Source organism: Phocoena phocoena, chromosome 4 (genome assembly GCF_963924675.1).
Source record: "Phocoena phocoena chromosome 4, mPhoPho1.1, whole genome shotgun sequence".
NCBI classification, from domain to species: Eukaryota; Metazoa; Chordata; class Mammalia; order Artiodactyla; family Phocoenidae; genus Phocoena; species Phocoena phocoena.
In genome coordinates, this window is record NC_089222.1 from 15,284,969 (window position 1) to 15,304,915 (window position 19,947).

The 19,947-nt window shown below is 32.7% G+C and overlaps 1 protein-coding gene across 2 annotated transcripts in view; it reads left to right on the plus strand.

Annotated features, from left to right (window-relative positions):
- DNAJC13 (DnaJ heat shock protein family (Hsp40) member C13) overlaps positions 1-19,947 on the plus strand; it is a 123,033-nt gene that overhangs the window by 36,474 nt on the left and 66,612 nt on the right. Inside the window, exons 6-22 of one of the 2 annotated variants that reach the window (XM_065877075.1) lie at positions 892-1,098; positions 1,190-1,285; positions 1,657-1,748; positions 3,083-3,249; positions 3,358-3,437; positions 3,520-3,689; positions 4,140-4,239; positions 6,324-6,431; positions 7,140-7,295; positions 8,043-8,099; positions 10,149-10,270; positions 12,570-12,645; positions 12,921-13,016; positions 13,786-13,929; positions 16,583-16,597; positions 17,166-17,248; positions 18,653-18,806. In XM_065877075.1, coding sequence (XP_065733147.1) covers positions 892-1,098; positions 1,190-1,285; positions 1,657-1,748; positions 3,083-3,249; positions 3,358-3,437; positions 3,520-3,689; positions 4,140-4,239; positions 6,324-6,431; positions 7,140-7,295; positions 8,043-8,099; positions 10,149-10,270; positions 12,570-12,645; positions 12,921-13,016; positions 13,786-13,929; positions 16,583-16,597; positions 17,166-17,248; positions 18,653-18,806 — 1,923 coding nt within the window. The remainder of the gene's footprint in view (positions 1-891; positions 1,099-1,189; positions 1,286-1,656; positions 1,749-3,082; positions 3,250-3,357; positions 3,438-3,519; positions 3,690-4,139; positions 4,240-6,323; positions 6,432-7,139; positions 7,296-8,042; positions 8,100-10,148; positions 10,271-12,569; positions 12,646-12,920; positions 13,017-13,785; positions 13,930-16,582; positions 16,598-17,165; positions 17,249-18,652; positions 18,807-19,947) is intronic. The other variant, XM_065877076.1, reaches the window with a different exon arrangement.

Genomic DNA, 19,947 nt, shown 5'->3' on the forward strand with positions numbered 1-19,947 from the left:
GCATAAGGTAAACATTAAGGATAAGAATTGCCAACATTTTTTATTGCTTGATGGCATCAAGCACTTTTAAATATTAATCATCCACTTTCTGAGCATACTGTCTGCCTTTTAAAAGATACTAGCTAAAATGAGACATTCACTACAAATATGAGACCATGACAGATCCATTCAGCAAACCTTCATCTGGTACCTGTTGCATCCATAGTGACTAGATATGCTGCTGGGAATAAAATGAGGTTTTAAAACATGATCTGATCCAGTGTTTCTCAGCAGGGTAGTTAGTGGCATTCTGGGCAGGACAGGTCTTTCTTGTGTGGGATTCTCCTGCCCTGCCCTTCACGGGATATTAAGCATTTCTGGCCTCCAGGTACCAAATGCAAATAGCAGTATATCCTTAACCTTTGTAATACACTCTGGAGGTTGGTTTGTAATATTCATAGGCCAATGACTTGTAAACATTTAAACATTCTTCAAGGTAATCTTGCAAGAAAGTCCACCATATAAAAACAGACTAAGTCAGAGCTACCTTAGTTGAAACTGGGAATCCTGTCCACATAGTACCCACGCCCTGACTGGACTTAGCTGGGGTCCCTGGGGCCTCTTTTGGAAGCCCCAGAGCGCTGTTTTCCACGCGGTGATGAGAACCAGACTCTGAGAAGTTAGGAGATAATTTCTATTCAGTGATTATTTTGCCAGGCTCTCTATCTCAGACTTTGTGATTTTAATTTAATAATAGTATTTCAGCCACAACACACTGCTTATTTACTTCTGATAAGATCTACCTTTTTCTGCTAGAAGTGCCCCTTCAGTCACTTTCCTATGAGTTGATTTCACTATGGTCACATTTTAGTTATTTCAACGCTGACTTTTTAAATTTCAAAATTTGTGCAGCATTTATTTGCATCAGAACAAAGAGAAGAAATTATCAAAAGTGCAATAGATCATGCTGGCAACTATATAGGTATTTCATTGCGGATCAGAAAAGAACCTTTAGAATTTGAGCAATATTTGAATCTTCGCTTTGGGAAATACAGCACTGATGAATCCATCACATCTTTAGCAGAGTTTGTAGTCCAAAAAATATCACCTAGACATTCGGTAAGCCCATATGTTAAAAGTAAAAATTTGTTCATCTGATTTTGACATTTTTCTTCAATAATTTTTTAATATGTATCAATTTTGTTTGAAGGAACCTATAAAAAGAATTCTAGCACTTACAGAAACATGTTTAGTGGAACGTGATCCAGCAACCTATAATATTGCAACATTGAAGCCCTTAGGAGAAGTAAGTTTCAGCAATATTAGCTTCAATGAGATTTCTCCTTATTGATAAATTAGAATAATTTTCTTTCTATTTTAATATTTTTTAATGCCTAAAGAATAGGAAACAGGAAGACTCTGTATTCTTCGTTGTATTTACTGATCTTAGAACAATGAATATTGCAAAATTTATTTTCCAAGTATACAATGAAAACTTTTTATTTGATATTGTGTGAAAATTTGAATGAGACTTTTAAGTGGCTCTTAAAGTCTGATATTATAAACAAGTTACATCTTTAAATATTGACTTCTGTCAGCTAAATGATGTGTAGTTTTTCTAATGAAATACTGTAAAACTAAATGTCTTTCGTGGAACTTGTGTTTTATTTTCCTTAGGTATTTGCATTGGTTTGTGACTCAGAAAACCCACAACTTTTTACCATTGAGTTTATAAAAGGCCAAATACGGAAATACTCTTCAACAGAGAGGTATTTTTTTAAATTCATCTAGCTTTTAAGATCCTAGTATGTGCAGGGCAAAGTGCTTCATTAAAGTGCTTCATTACATAAGTTACATTAAAATTATGTAACTTAGGAAAAGACAACTCTATTTTGTTGCATATGTAAAATGTCCTTCATTTAGTTTTCAAGTTTCTAAAGAGTGTATAAATGGTGACTTGATTTTAAATGAAAGGATGAAAAATAAAGTGTATTTCTGAAACTTACACTTTTAAAGTATTTAAAAAATAGCACCTTTCACTTTCATTCTTAAATTGTTTGGATAATGGCAGCAAGTTACTTTAATATAAATATACTCAATGAAACTAACACAGCATTGTAAATCAGCTATAATTGTGTGCAGGTTTTGTGTGGATGTAAGTTTTAAACTCCTTTAGGTGAATACAAAGGAATGTAATCACTGGATCATAGGGTAAGAGGATGTTGAGTTTTGTAAGAACTGCCAAACTATCTTCCAAAAGTGGCTGTACCATTGTGCATTCCAACCATTTTGCATTCCAACCAGCAGTGAATGAGAGTTCCTGTTGTGTTCCACATCCTCATCAGCATTTGGTGGTGTCAGTGTTCCAGATTTTGGCCATTCTAATACTGGTGTTGTGGTATCTTATTGTTTTAATTAGCATTTTCCTGATGTCATATGATGTAGAGTGCCTTTTCATGTGTTTATTTGCTGTCTGTATATCTTCTTTGGTGACGTCTCTGTTAAGGACTTTGGATCATTTTTTAATTGGATTGTTTTTCTTATTGTTGAATTTTAAGAGTTCTTTGTATATTTTGGGTAATAGTCCTTTATCAGATATGTCTTTTGTAAATATTTTCTCCCAAACGTGGCTTGTCTTTTCATTCTCTTGATGAAGTTTCTTGAAAAAGTAAAACTGTAGAGACAGAAGGAGATGAATGGTTGCCTTGGGGTGATGGAAGTGTACAAAAACTGGTTTGTGATAATGATTGCACAACTGTACAAATTTACTAAAAATTACCAGACTGTATGATTTAATTGAATGAATTTTGTGATTTGTAAGTTATACCTCAGCAAAACTGTTAAAAATCTTAAAATTAAAAAACAAGAGGAAAACGTTAACACTCCATGCCTTTAGTAACTCATACATGGTATGTAACAGCAAAGTGAAGAGCTAGTATTGGAATGTCAGGTTCTCTCCTAATGCCACTGTTCTTTTTAGCTTCCCTTGTACCCAGAGTGCCCCCCTGAGTAGGTAACCTGCTAAAGGGCCTATGCTTCCTTCTAAATCAAAATTTTCTTAAATTATCAATCCTAAAACCTTTTTATTTTTAACCTTGCTTAGAGATTCCTTATTAGCAAGTTTGCTGGATGGAGTAAGAGCCTCTGGTAACAGAGATGTTTGTGTAAAAATGACATCAACTCATAAAGGTCAACGATGGGGGTTACTCAGCATGCCCGTCGATGAAGAAGTAGAGAGCCTTCATCTCAGATTCTTGGCTACACCTCCAAGTAAGTATTGATTTAAACGTAATTGCATTTCCATCCATCTACTTAACAATAATTTAAGAAATATAATGCAGATCTCTAAATCTTTTTGAACATTTCATCTCCTTACAGATGGCAACTTTGCAGATGCTGTATTCAGGTTCAACGCTAATATTTCATATAGTGGAGTTCTCCATGCTGTAACGCAGGATGTAAGATAAATTGTATCATAATATGTTCATTGTCATTAACTTTTGGTATGGAAACTTCTTTGAACTATTCTTCCTTACCTAGGGTCTCTTCTCAGAAAACAAAGAAAAACTGATCAATAATGCCATAACGGCATTATTGTCCCAAGAGGGGGATGTTGTTGCTTCCAATGCAGAACTTGAGAGTCAGTTCCAGGCTGTGAGGAGGCTTGTGGCTTCCAAAGCTGGTTTTCTAGCCTTTACTCAGCTTCCAAAGTAAGTTGCCTTAATTTTTTTCTTCAGAGAATTTGAACAACTCAAAATAGCAAATAATCAACAGTTTACCTCTTTATATCTGAGTAAAACCTGATACCTTTTAATATGGTGATATAGTAGTTTCTATTCATGAGAAATAAAAAAGGAAGGTGAATGGAAATGATATTTCTGACTTATTTATCCATTCACCCGTGATATTACTGACTCTGTTTTAGTGAATTTGAATGGGAAATTTTATGCCTTTTAGTTTTAATTAACCTTAAAAAAATCTTCCCCTTGAAAGAAAAAAATTATTGTGATAACTGATATGTTCCACAGATGGGATTCAGAATATGTAATTGCTATAGTAATGCAATAGAAACTGAAGATGATTTATGTTATATTTTAATAATAAAATAATAGAATAATGCTCAGGCATTGCTACTATATGCTGTTGTTTTATTCTACAAGGTTTCGGGAGCGTCTAGGAGTGAAGGTAGTAAAAGCACTCAAGAGGAGCAACAATGGAGTAATCCACGCAGCCGTTGATATGCTCTGTGCCCTCATGTGTGTAAGTACTAGTGTTTTTCTTAAGTAAACTGATTTTGTTTAAGTTGACTGATGGTTTAAACTTCCACAAATCCAGATTTTCATTGTACCAATTAAATTCAGTGTTTCTATATTTCCTAACTTGCTCTCATAGCAATCTACTTATTCAAATAAACATTTGTTTAGCATAAACTAGGCACCATGCTATGTACTAGAAATACAAAGATGTTAAGGCAAAGTTACTTCCTTGAAATTGCTAACAGTTTAGTAAGGTTGGCATACGTATACAATATAAAGTAGTAGCAGCCATGGGATCTGTAAAAAGCAGCACTTAATTTTGGTTTTGTGATGAGGAGAAGATAAAAGATTCTAAGCCAGTCTTTCTGGAAGACATTACCTTCATCTGAATTTTGAAAGGCAGGCAGGTATTTTCTAGCTGTGAGAAGACTTTCCTAGGAAGAAGGAATAGTATGTGCAAAAGCATATTTGGGAAGCAGCAAATAATTGAATATGACTGGATCATAACATATGTATGGGGGCACATGGGATTAGGAGTTATAGCTAGAGATGTATGCAGAGACAGCCATAAAAAGCCTTTTGTACCAGACAGAGAAGCAAGATTTGTATGCTTTAGTAAGGAACAACTGAAGGATTTTTCAACAGGAGTGATAACATACCATGTTTGAATTTTAGAAAGCTCATGGATGGTATGTGGAGTGTAGATTAGAGGTCAAGTTAAGAGGCAGGTAGAGCAAATTATCATGTAAGACATGAGGTGCTGAGGTAGGATGGGCTAAAGAAGGCACATTTGAAAGCTGTTTGAGAGGTAAAAATCTAACTTGATGACAGCTTGTTGGGGGGGAAAAGCAGCTGTTCAATATAACTTTCAACTTTCTGATTTATCTCAATTTTGTGTAGAGTATATGAGACTTTATTCCTTATATTAAGTATTTTTAGGCAGACTTAGTGGTATACAGTTAATCATAAGTAATCACTTGTTTAAAACCTTGCATTTATTCCCCAAAGTGGATTTTATTATCTTTACTACAAATAATTCCATTAAAGAATTAGTGAGGGACTTCTCTGGTGATCCAGTGGTTAAGACTTCGTGCTCCCAATTCAGGGGGTCTGGGGTTGATCCCTGGTCAGGGAACTAGATCCCACACGCCGCAACTAAGAGTTCGCATGCCTCAACCAAAGATTCCGCTTGCCACAATGAAGACCCTGCACACAGCAACGAAGATCCCGCATGCTGCAACTAAGACCCTGCATGCTGCAACTAAGATCCCGCATGCTGTAACTAAGACCCGATGCAGCCAAATAAATAAATTAATTAATATTAAAATAATAATTAATAATAAAAAGAATTAGTGGAATAACTAGGACATAAAATAACAGTAGTGTGAAGTAAACACATTGAGACCTCATTAAAAATTAGGTGTTTGCTGTGTATTTTACGTGAATTATCTCATTTGAACTTCATAATAGTCCAGTGAGGTAAGTACTGTTATTCCCACTTTGTAGCTGAGGAAAATGAAACTAAGAGAGTTAAAATAATTTAACTGTATCTAAGCTTGGTTATAGTCAGCAGAATTAGGATTTGATCTTTACTCTTAACTATCATGCTGGAATCCTTTTTATGCTCATCTTGAGACAGGAAGTATTTACTGCTAATTTTAGTACTTACTTTTTTTTTTTTTTTTTTTACAAACCCTTGTGTCGAGGGCTGACTTTCAATAGATCGCAGCGAGGGAGCTGCTCAGTACTTACTTTTAAATGCTAAGTTTTATCATTTCAAATTTATATTACAAAATTGGGGGAGGAAGAATGGATGTCATTTGCTTTTTAAGAAGGAGATCTGTGACTTTTTCTCTCAAAATTACCTTGTGCAGTACTATCTACAGTTACTTGTTAGGCAGATCATCCACGAAGTCTCATCAGACCCAGGAGAAATGATCACTTCTGCCCTCTTATCACGAGATTCCTTTCTGCCTTAAATTTTAAAGGCTATGGTTTTTAGTTCTTTCAGTGTTCAATGAGTACTCTTTATAAATGACTTTTGTGTGATGCCACTGCTTATGAATTATCACTGTTTTTAATCAATAGCCCATGCATGATGACTATGACTTAAGACAAGAACAGCTAAACAAAGCTTCTCTTCTCTCTTCAAAGAAGTTTCTGGAAAACTTACTGGAGAAATTTAATTCCCATGTGGTAAGTTATAATTAAATTTGTCTTAATGAGAGATACCATACATATTGAAAGGTATTGTGTAAGTACAGCATGGACAGTTTTTTGTTTTGTTTTTAAACTGTGGCCCTCAACTTTTGGTCAGTATTGGTTTAGCTTGGACATTAATAATAAAATAATCTGTTTTAGGACTATATCCATTTATCTGGAAAGGATAAGTTGCAAAGCCTTTAAATTTTTACAGTTATATCACAGATTTTTGCTTTTTTTCTCTCTCTTTAAAAATGTCATTATGAAATAAGTTGCTTAAAAAAAAACTAAGCCAAATCTTTGTTCCTCAGTCATTAGTAACAGTTTTGGAGATAGGCAGTATATAACATCTAGAAGGAATATGAATAAATTGCCAGAGTTTTGCAAGTGTTGTCAAAGATTGCTTATTATACAAATACACATTAACCTTAGTTATATATGTTTGAGGAGTCTTGGTTCTCTAGAAATTTGACAGAATTTTAATTATTTTCCCTTTGAGATATGGTAAGCACTGTGGATTTGATACATTAGTAAAACAAGTATTGCTTCCAGTAGTACTCAAGTTAAGAGTACTTTGAAACTCATGTAGGGAGATTAAATGTTTACTTCTAACATATAGAATAACAGGAAGAAACCCATTACTGCTATGTTTTAAGTGAAGCTCTCTGTACTAAGCCAAGGCAATATGTTACTTTGTTTCAGGATCATGGGACTGGTGCCCTAGTTATTAGTTCACTCTTGGACTTCCTTACTTTTGCCCTCTGTGCTCCATATAGTGAGACAACAGAAGGGCAGCAGTTTGATATGCTCTTGGAGATGGTAGCATCCAATGGAAGAACACTTTTTAAACTCTTTCAGGTGAGAGCTTATACTTTTATCAGATCACAACTAATCTAAGAGAAGAACTTTTTGGGTCAGTTTGTTTTTAAGATAGTACATGTATGCTTCGGTGGTAATATAAATAAATATAGCCTAAGTACATTATCATTTTAGGACATTTAATTCCATGAATTTCATTGTGTTTCACATAGAGCTCTGTTGATAGCCTTTGACCACTATTTGACACTGTTGCCCAACTTTTCCATCTTAGAAGTAATGAAAAACTCATTTTTTTCTGTGGTAGACCCAAAGTTCCCTTTTGTAGTTTTTTGTAGTTCCCTACAAAATTTCCAAATAATAAGATGAGCTTTAGCAGGGCTGTTCGTAAGCAATTGAAAATATTTATTTCATATAATACCATAATATTTATTATGTACATGTGTGTATATGATATTTATATTTTATGTTTATATTATAAATGTTGATTTCTATTATTTTAATACCATAGTTATTGATATCATTCCAGTAAGTAGAATATGTATTCAAATAAGTGCCAGCTGTTTTCTACTACTATAAACTCTTTGTTTTAAGTATGTGTGAAGCTATATTGTAAGAATACCTAACATTTTTAAACGAAACTGTGAACTGACTTTGAGATGTAGCCTTTACTAATTTTATGGCTTTTATACCTTGCATAAAATTGTGTATCCCTCTTAAGAGCAACAGCTAAATATGTTGGGATAAGATTCTTTTATTCTATGATACTTTTCTCTCCCTATTTTGAAGCATCCTTCCATGGCAATTATAAAGGGAGCTGGATTGGTTATGAAGGCAATAATAGAGGTGAGAGAACAATTTTGAAATGTTAAACTTACTTGAATGTTGATTGGCTATTTTAACTTGGGCTGACAAAATTACCTTTCAGTCTTTTATGGAAAATATGCAGTTTTTCTGGGTAAGAAAAGTAATTTTAAATCCTTAGATTAGTTTTAAACTAGTTGCAGAAACAGTCCTCAATAATAAACTAAGAATTTAAAGTTCTTAAGTGGATTTAGAGCAAATGAATCTTTCTGGTCCTCCATTATTTGTTTGGTTTACTTTAAAAGAAAAGTTAGCATTTTTTCTCTCTTCCTCTTTTTTTGGGAATGGTGGTGGTGATGGTATTGAAACTTTAGGTACTGAGTTTATATGGAAATCTGTTAATGGAGTTAGTTTGTAGCCAAGTAGTATCAAATAAGTATGGTAACAAAAAGTTCCTCATGTTAACCTGCATATGTAATTAAGCTCTAGAGATCAGGACATACTATTGGTGGACATGAGCTGTTGCTTCTCCAGGATAGTTGCTTTAGCCTTATATGTTTTCTGGAAGATGAGATGGGGCTATGAATGTGAACTTACATACTGGATATTTACAATATCAGTCTAATGGCTTTTGAATTCTTGTATTCTTCTGTTGTCTTAGTAATAATTTGGTTAAAATGTAAGAGTGTTTGCTTCTTTTATCAAAGAATTCTGCCATTATAGCTCATAAATATAACAAGTAGCTAAATAATAAGCACAGAATTAGTATACTCATAAGCAGCTATTAAAAAAATTATAGACATTAGATTGATTGGAACATCAAGGTTTATTTGCATTTTTAGTGTATACGTGCAGCTAAAGGCTAATTTTCCCCCTCCAGCTAATGGGTTCTATGCTCAATATTAGCTTCCAAAGTAAGTACCACATCTCTTGCTTACAGAGCTTGAAGTAACCAAGGACAGTTAGGACCGTGAGACCATACAAAAGTATCTTCCTGACCTTGATCCACTAATATATTGCCATTCATTCAGAAATATTTGATGAGTGGCAGGTATAACCAAAAAACCAACTTTGACTTCAGTGCAAGCCACATATATCAGATTCGTAGCCAGTGACTATAGCCAGTGTCTGTGTAAGGAAGGCTTTATTTATTTACGCTGAAATCCTGGCAGGTATCTTAAATTATTGTTTTCTGATTGCGAAAGCAGTATATGATCTTTTAAGAAACATTGGGTTGTTCAGAAAAAAACAAGAAAGAAATAAATCACCTGTATTTTTACCATCCAGAGACAACTGCTATTAGTATTTTGGTAAATTTCCTCTTAGACCATGTTCAAAATTATATATGTACATATACATACTATGTATATTTTATATACATACTACATGTTCATTTGTGTCAAAATGATATATGTACGTATTCATACTGTGTATATTTATATACTTCCTGCATATCCAGTTATTCTATTTACTTGTACTTTTTTTCAATAACGTGAGCATTTTTACTTTTTGACAGGTTGTCTTAAATATCACACTGCTTGCTAAATTCATAATTCTATGATTACCTTTGATTAATAGTTCTATCTGTCCTACCCTTTTGTCAAAGTGGGTCTAAATAAGCAGAGTGACATCAGAATAGAAAGAACTACCTCAACATCACATCATTCTTTAAAAAAGATAAAGAATTGTATTCACCATGAAAATGAATATATCTTTAATAACAAAAGCAAACCAGGTTTGCAGATGTCTTTGGTAGGAATTGCTGATTTCTGTGAGTCACCTCTCCCCTTCATTGGCTGATATTATATATACTAAGGGAATGAACCTACTTTTAATATTAAGCAAAGTATAATTCATAAGATAAATTCATCTGGGAACATTTAAACCTCATTCCAAAGGCAAATAATATTTTTTAAGTGACTTATACTACTATTTGCTTATGTTATTTTTGGATAATTGAAGTGGCATTTTTAATTTTTATTATATTGTATACTGAATAATTTTATCTAGAGATGTAAAATTAGTTTTACAAAATCAGGATAGCTTGCTTTAGATTGTTGCTTTAGGGATCATCTTACCCTTTTTCCAAAGGAAGGTGACAAAGAAATTGCTACAAAAATGCAGGAGCTTGCCCTAAGTGAAGGTGCCTTACCTCGACATTTGCATACTGCGATGTTCACAATAAGCTCAGATCAAAGGATGCTTACAAATAGGTAGGTTAAATTTAATTTGCTATAAGTTAACTTGCTGTTTAGAGAAGGGGTTCAGATATTATGTAAAACAAACAGAATAAGTCTTTGAATTACACAAATGTTTCATTTTCTTTTGATTCACCTAGTTCTTTTCCTTTCCTTATGGAAGGATTTTACCTAAATGATCATTGTCCCTATCCGTGCATAACTTGGGAGGAAAAAAATAAAACTGCTTTTTTTCCCCCCACTCTCTGCTCATCAGGCTCTATACCCATAGTCATGGGACTGGAACATGGAAAAGAGTGCCTAGTAGCTTATGGAACTAGAGCCACATGTCCCCAGGGTTTTACTCCTTTTATTTCTTCCTGACCATCTTGCATGTAGATGACCCACCTAGTCAATTTTCAAATAATTTTGGTCAGTTAGTTACTCTAAGAATAAAGAAAACTTTAATATCTAACCAGCCTAATCTAAGCCTATCCTAAATCTCTTGTAGTTAAACAGTTTTCCCTTTGGCAAGTCTTTTTTTTAAAGTAATAATCCTTCAAATATGAGGAAACACATAAATCTGTTTACTCCAGGCTATATGAATTCCAGCCCTTTTAATTTTCTTTATAATTCCTGACATGTGATCCTTTCCTATATCCTTAGCATACCATATTATTACTCATGACTCATATTAGTTAAAAATATATATATAATAAATGTTTTAATCATGTTCTTTTTGGCCTTTTGAAATAACAAATTGCTGACTTAGGCTTACTTTGTTATGGAAATATAAATTTCATTTTTTTATCACCTATGTTAGGTTATTGGATGTTGTAGTATGCTGCCCTGCCAATAGTTTTCTGCTGTTTATACTATTATAAGAAGCTATCTGCATCCCTTACTTGTAAATGTTAGTCACAAAAGTAGTCTTCTGTGTTGCTTGTGAGGATAAAAAATATAAAAGGAAGGTTATTTCCTTGGTCTGCTGCCTTATTAGCAATGCTAAGCACCTTCTTTCATTACACTAGAAACTATTTGATGTCTAATTGTATTAAACCCCTTCATGTTAGCCCTTTACTTCTTGTGTTCCTTTTTATTATAATCAATTGCGTTCCCTACTGTGATCAATCACAATATTGAAAAGCTGTCAAATTATAATAGAAATACTACATTTCATTTGCATTGCTTTATCTTTTACAAATTGCTGCTATAAAATGTTATCTCTTATCCCTAATTAAAACCTTTTTGGGAATCATTGATATGATACCTACCAAATGCCAGTGAAGGAAATTACAAGTGTCATTACTTCAATATGTTAGCTTACAAATAGGCATAAGAGTGAACAGTTTTAGTAGTTTTGTGTGTGTGTGTGTGTTTGTGTGTGTCAGAACAAAGCACAATTTGGGTTTTCCTATTGAACTTTTTTCTTCTGGGAATATAACATATAAATACATAAGCCTGTAGATGGTTATTTGGTTATTCCCCTCACAGGTTTCATGCTCATTCTTATTGCAAATGGCAGTTGAATCCTTATCAAAGCACAGAATGGTCTGTGGTGAATAAAATATATACCCTGTTTGTGAGGAGCTTCCAGTTTGTGTAGCAGATATCATCATGGGGATTAAGATTAATAAACGACTAAGTCATAGCTTCAATAATCTTAGATTTTCACTTTGAACCGAAATGTGCTTTTAGCTCAAAAATGCTTTAAGTCTTTGTTCAGACTCCAAAACTGAAAATATTTTCTATCTCTAACCTTGTCAAAAAGTATATATTAGAACATAGTTGACTTTTGCTCATGTTCAGAATTCCAAAGAATTCCAGAATGCTCTGGTCACTATAGCAGGATTTGTTATACAAACTTAATTATATTATCAAGTCTAATTGTTTCCCTATCTTTAAAAGTGGTAAGAACCTACTTCTTGATGTTCAGGTCCATTGAAAATTAGTGAGTTCATCAAGGAAGCATTTTAGTTTGGAGAAAATACTAAAACGTTAGTAGTATTTGAATTAACTATCTCATACATCTCTCCAAATTAAAATATTAATTTTTAGTATTTAACATCAGAATGATTTTTAAAACTTTTTATTGGAGTATAGTTGATTTACAGTGTTGTGTTAGATTCAGGTGTACAGCAAAGTGAATCAGTTATACATATATCCACTCTTTTAGATTCTTTTCCCATATAGGTTATTACAGAGTGATAGAATGTTTTTTTGTTCTTTTTTTTGTTTTACTGTAGTCTTATTTCTTATATTTTGTTCTTAAAAATTCCTTTTTGTTCTACCTGAGATAAAGAAGCAAACCTTTCTCAACGTCTGCTTTTTTCAGACAGCTGAGTAGACATTTAGTGGGACTCTGGACAGCTGATAATGTAACTGCAACAAACTTGTTGAAACGCATTTTGGTAAGTCAGTTGAATAACTAGAGAAATGTATATATTCTTGCCCAATAATACTTCATTGATAAGTTGTTTATACTGTTAAGGGTTTTTTTAGTTTATCTGTTTGTTTTTAATGTAAAAGATACTTATCAAAGGAGTTGTCATATAATAAATGCTATGCTTAATAGCTAAATCATAGTATTAATTTATTTGGGTTTTGAAGGCTAGGTTTTTTTTGTGTGTGTGTGCAGTTGTTTTGAAAATGGACTTTATAACTTGTTTTTGATTGTTGTTTTTAGCCACCAGGCTTGCTAGCTTACTTGGACAGCTCAGATCCAGTTCCTGAGAAGGATGCTGATCGGATGCATGTTAGAGATAATGTGAAAATAGCAATGGTAAATATGCTTGCCCTGAGTATCTTTTTGGGATGAAAGAGTACTTTTTTCTGAAACACATGTTAAATAGTAGTGTTCTTTTTAAATTATTATTATTAACAGCTTTATTAAGGTAAATTTACATCCCCCAAATTTTAACCTGTTTTTAGTGTCCAATTCTATAATCATTACATTTATGCAGTTATCACCACAATCTAATTTTATGAATAATAGTAATCTTGTATTTTTTTTCTCTAACTCAGCATATTGGTACATTCACGAATGGATTTTTTTTTTTTTAATTTCAAATGTATAAGATGATATTTTGCACATAATATGTAATTGATAAATGTTGGTGAAGGTGATAATGTTGGTGATAAACGTTACTGAAAAAAATAATTTATGTAGGGCTTTTTTTCTTTACAGAGCTATCTTAATTATTAATGTTGGGCTATCTTTGAGAAAATTACTTAACATCTTTCAAGATATGCTATTATAATAATGTCTTATATGTGTTCTTTTCCTGTCTTCATCCCACTTCTGTCTGCACCCATCTCCCACTTATATCTTGCCATCCCTCTAAAAGGATTCATCTTGAAAACTAGGTAGAAAAGTTTAAGATTTCTTGGACAAAATGTATAATTTGTTGTAGAAATTTTCACCTTGTTCTTTCACTATTTTTTTTCAGTATTCATTTAATCATGTAAAATAGTGCAACTTGGCTTTAATTAGATTTTTAAAATAAATTTGAAATTATAGGACTGTAATGGAATTCAACGTTATTTTATAGGATCAGTATGGAAAATTTAATAAAGTTCCAGAGTGGCAAAGACTAGCTGGTAAAGCTGCTAAAGAAGTTGAAAAATTTGCCAAAGAAAAAGTGGATCTTGTGTTAATGCATTGGAGGGATAGAATGGGCATTGCACAAAAAGAGGTAAAAATAAAGTCTTCTTCCGAATTTCTAGCACTTCCATATATCCTACATTACTTCAGTTGTTGCTGTTCACAAAAATGGTACAGATACTTTTGACCGAACACTTGAAGAAATGTCACTTAATTCTGATTATATTTTTATATAAATTTTTCTTAATTCATAGTTTTCTGAGTCAGTGGTTAGGATTTTAGTTAGTTAATATAAAATTCCACTCTTTCTTATATAAGTTTCTTCCCATAACTTCCAGTTTCCAGACTTTTAAATTCATATGTATCTTTTTCCTTCCTTCTCTGAACTTTGTTTTGTAGCTAGACAAAGTTGCCCTTCTTGTTTAGCTTTTTTATTGAGAGCTAGCTAGACAAGTATTTTGAAAATAAGATTCACATTGTTAAAATTAAATTTACTATATGTACTTAAATTTCAGTATTATTAGCTCCTCAAATCAAAATCAGATCTGAAACAGTTTTAGTCTCATTTTTCAGCATGTAGTATGTGCTACAGAACCTAATTCCAGTAATATTCATCCTTCTATCTAGGATGGAATGTGCAGTGGTTAAGAATGATTTAAGGTTTCATGTAAAAGTTGACTTGATCTCAGTTTTTGTTGACCACACTTATATTCTTTGCCTTTAACCATCTCTTTATTTATGGTAGCTATTTTCTTATTCAAGGAAAGTAATATAAGTAACTTTCTGAAACAAACATGTTTCTTTTGAATTTCCAGAATATCTAGACATAAGGCATCAGGTGCAACAGAACAGAAATATTATTGTTGTCTTGTGTATCTATCTGAAATTGATACCAAAATTGAGTTCTTTAGAAGTTGAGCATAATGAATTAATGCTAATTTGTACGAGTGACATATGCACTATAAAGAATCATTAAACAGGCTTTCAGAGGTCTAGGATAGTAAAGAGAATACTGAACTTTGAATTGGTTAACCTACATCTGAGCCTGGTTCTGTCGCTTACTACTAACCCATATGGCAAGTTACGGGTTTTCAGAATTTCACTTTCCTCTTTCATAAAATCAGAATTAACAGTACCTCCCTTCTCTGTCCTTTGGGGTTGCTTTGATGTACAAGGAAGTCAATAATAAAAGCACCTATAATAAAAGACAGTGCATGTCTTGTCATGATAATATTGCTATAGCATTTGAAAATTGAAAGTCTGTAGATATGAAATGAATGATTTTCACAGTTGTTAAAAATTATAAGCTTTTGGCTTCAGGAAGTTAAACCCATTTCTGAAATAACAATTGTTTCAAGCTGTTGGGTATAATTATACTGAAAATAAGTTTTTGGCATCAGATTTCATATATAACATTTATCCAGCATACACTTGAACACAGAGCTATTTTAGCTAGAAATGTGGATAGCATCTGTTATTTAAAGATAAAAAATTCAGAGGGAAAACAATGTATTTTTAATATCAATAATGTTTTATTGGTCTGTTGGTTTCATTTACATGAGGTGTTATCTAAAGTGCTGAGCAATTATTTCTGCCAGGATACTGTTTTCAACATTAATTTCTTTATGAAACAGTGAATAATCTTTGTGACTATTTTATTCGTAGAAATATTAACACCAAAATATCTAATTAATGAACCTGTGCTTTAGCTAAAGTCTGAAAATTAACCATTGTCTAGATTAACTGTTTAGTCTTAAAATGAACTGCATTTCTTATATAATCAGAATGTTTAGGGAATCAGTTCCATTTGTAGCTAATGTTCTTTGTTGGATTAATAATAACCTTTGGCTAATGTATAAAATTGCTTTTTTTAATTTATGTTATTTTCAGTTTATGGATTTGTTTAGCCAGTTAGAGCTTTTAACCTAAGTCTCTAAATCAGTCAGCTTAGTTTATGGAGAGCTGGTTGTCCTTTTTCTGTATAGTGTTTACATTTTCATAACTCTAGACTCCCAGCTTTTTGTCTTGAAGGCAGAGGAAATTGAAGAAAGTAGTACTTGATTAGAGGTTTTAAGGAAGGGTTTGTCATTAAAACTAAAAATATGAACTATTTATATACTTTGTTCAAGTCACCTAGCATTAGTTTTCATGATAGTGTACAGAATTAAAATTTGTAGGGAATATTTCCTTAATTAATCAATGTTTTACATTTCAAACAGCATTTACTTTTTAAAATTTACTTTACCTTTTTTCTTTCTGTGATACCTAGTCTGTTTTCTTGCTTTATTTTATATGATTTGCCACTTCCTTAATGAAGTTACAGACTTTCATGTTTTAATCTATAAATACTTCCTACTTTTTGCTTCTGTCACATTGAGGATTAGAATTTTCATGACTGAAATATCTACACGTTTTACTCGGAGCAAAGATTCTTAACCTCCAGTCCATATATAGACTTCCAAGAAATCTTTGAAATCTTCCCCTCCATTTGTAAACCTTATGTATGTGTCTTTCTCTGGAATAGGACCATAGCTTTCTTTGAATTCTCAAATGGGTTTATGACTGCCTAAAATTTGAGTCATAGAATTCAGAGAAGCAGGTGGGCCTTTTTCTGTCTTAAAGATGATTTATACTGGTGACATCCTTGTGGAATTTGTATAATAGAGATAGCATAGCAGATGTAGGCTCACTCTCTTATTTTTATTTCATTTAAATTTTTTTTCCTTTTTTACAATTAAATTCAGGACAGAAACAATATGGTGAGTTTAAGTCCCTGCTACATGTGTGAAATGCATTAAACTGCCTGCATGTGGAGTTGTCTTTGATATTCTTTGTCTAGTAAATTAAAGTCTCACTTCACATGTGTCTGTAGATACTTATTTCTTGTGCATTAGCTATTTCAATTTATACTTGCTCCTCTTGGCTTTGGTAGCAATTTAATAACCTATAATCTTTTGTGTTTATTGTTTTGCCATGATTTTTGTATTAACTGCATGTAAATGTTTAAAATAAGTCACCTCTTTTTGACTGTTACAAATTTTATTAGTCATCACTGTAAACTTTAACAAAATTTGGATTTAAAACAATAACTTTAGGCTACATGGAAAATATTTCAGCTACACTATAGAAATATATGCTGGCAAAGTATTATATTGTGATATAACCTAATATTCTGTATTCATATTTTATAGATTTTGTTTCATTAATTTTATCTCTGCCAAAATTTGATGAAGGAAATGTTTCTCATCACTTACAAAGTGATGATATTCTGACTGAGCTTGTTTGGTAGCTCCAGATTGAGCACTATGAAGTTTTTTTCTTTTCCAGAATATAAATCAAAAGCCAGTAGTTCTTCGAAAGAGAAGACAGAGAATAAAAATAGAAGCAAACTGGGATCTCTTCTATTATAGGTAAACTTTAGGCCTCTCTTCCAATTAATTAAATTTGGTGTTGCCAAATTTAATTTTTGGACAGTTGTTTTTTTGTTTTTGCCTGAATCTAGTGCTTTATGCTACAGGTATTTTTATGCTCTCAGGGTCAAGAATTATAACTGTTAAGATTGGTATGATTAGTGATGCTTTCATAAAATTAAGCCCTTTTATAGAGTGTTGGTAGTCTGACGAGCCAAAGGTACTTTTAGCATTTTATTAAAGGCTTAGAGATGGTTACTTTAAAGCACTTTATCATGGCTTAGAAACAACTGTATTATAACTTCTTTCAGCCTTGTTGGAAATAGAGTCTTTAAAGAGCTGGATGATGAAACCATAAGGAGCCTTGTGGGAAATGGGTATCCAAGTTAGCTGACCTGATATACTTTTCCAGCCTTTCTAATATGGTAACCCTTCCTCCCCATCTACTGCTCCCACCACCTCCCCAGCACCCTCCACCTCAACACCCTCCCCCCACACACAGTCATACACACATAGAAGGACTTTGGAACATTTTGGGGAGTTTGCAAAAACTTTTTTGAGATAACCCACAATACTCAGTCTGGAAGCTGACCTATTGATTATACCTTGGTTAATAAGGGAAAATATGTGCTTTGGGAACTTCCCACAGTACTTTAAAAGTGTAGTATATATATAATACAGCCTTAAGAATATGCCTTGGTTTTCTTCCTCTGGAATCTCTCAGTTGTGTTGTCCTCCCTAGAATTCCCTTGGAATTCTGGCATCAGACTTTTTAGAAGGATTGCAGTTTGAAAGTGAATGGGTATAAAGCCCACCCACCCCAGTTTAGACTTGAATTCAAATTTATTATGATAGTTAAATAATTTCATGAATAAAAGGAAGGTATTTTGAAAATATCAATCAGAGCTTGACAGTTTAGCAGTATTTTTTCTTGGGTAGTTTGTAAGGTTCTAATCTAGAATGTTGCTCATCCCACACATTTCATACTCAATTATCCAGAAATTCTTATCCCCAATATGTAATTTGATATCTGTTTATAATTCTTTTCTGACTGGAATTTATATTAGCAATAAATATTAAAATTGAAATATCAGTTCCTTGTTTTAAAATCCACACAGATTTGTCTTATAGTTTGGCTTCATTTTTTCCCCCATTTTATAATGAAAACTTTTAAATATACAGAAAAGGTGAAAGAATTTTACAATGAGCACCTATATACCTGTGACTAAAATTCTACCATTAACCTTTTACTATACTTACTTTACACAGTAGATTTTATTTTCTTTCTATGCTTGCTAAAGTTCCACTGTTTTGTTACTTATTATAAGTTGTAGTAGGGGAGATTTATAGATTTTTAAAACTGTTTATTGCTTCCCACTATTTTCTGATTACATGTATATCTAGGTTTGGTCAGGACCATGCCAGGTCAAACTTAATTTGGAATTTCAAAACACGAGAAGAATTGAGAGATAGTCTTGAATCTGAAATGAGAGCATTTAATATTGATAGAGAGCTTGGTAGTGCTAATGTGATCTCCTGGAACCACCATGAATTTGAGGTAAATTTTAATTTTCGTAGTATAGTAGTTTTTTTTTGAAGCATGTATTAGTTTTGGAGTTTTTCTTTTTTTTTTAATTTGTAGTTGTTTGACATACATCTTTACCTTTCACTCATAATTTTATGAAGGAAATATTAGAAAACTTTCACTTTGCCTGAGACAAATGAAAAATTAATTTTGTTTAGTACCTCAGCTTTGTATGTGAAAATCATGTAGGAGTCAATAAATTTGATCCTATGCATTCTAGATCTGTTCCTTGCTTTTTTCCACTTTAAATTCTTTATTGAAACATAGCCTGTTCTTATTTCTTTTAGCTTGTTTAATAGACTTTTCGTGGTAATTTGATTCTGAATGTGACCATTTTTTTGCTGCTTAATTAAAATACTGATGTGAAGAATGACAAAGTAAGAACAAGAAACATGTTGGTGGTAGATAATCGTGTGTGTGTGTGTGTGTGTGTGTAAATTTTTATTATAGGTGTAAATTTGAGCATGTTTGTGACCCTGCCGGCTTTGCTGTTTAACCCAACTGCATTTCTTAAACATGTTAATGATTTGTTTTTGCTCATTCCCACCTCTTTGTGAAAACTTTCTTTACTTTGGTTTTGGGAGTCTGTATTCTCTGGGATTTTCTCCTTCACTGTCCATTCCTCCTCCTTTGCTCATTTTTCCTTATTGCCCCAACTGCTAAATGCTGGTTGGCCCTGAAGGACCAGTTCTTGGGCTTCTTTTCATTTATATTTATTGCCTCAGTTATCTCATCCATTCTCATGGCTTAAATGTTTTTTATTTGCTGATGGCTTCAAGATTTTTATCTCCTGCTTAGACTTTCTTTCCTAGACTTCATACTTTTACCTTATAAATTGGATATCTAATAAGCTTCTAGAACTTCGCTGTAAAACTCTGCTCTGGTTCTTCCCTCAAACCTACTTCACTTTCAGTCTTTCTGATCTTAGATAATGGCTATTCCTTATTTTCTAGTCAAAACCTTTGACATCATCTTTTTTTCTTATGCCCCAAATTCAGTTTGTCAGCAAGTCCTATTCAGTGCACCTTGAAAATTTACCCAGAACCCAGCCCTCTTCTCTCTATGGGATTGTAGCAGTTTCCCCGCTTCCACCATTGCCTTTCTGTAATCTGTT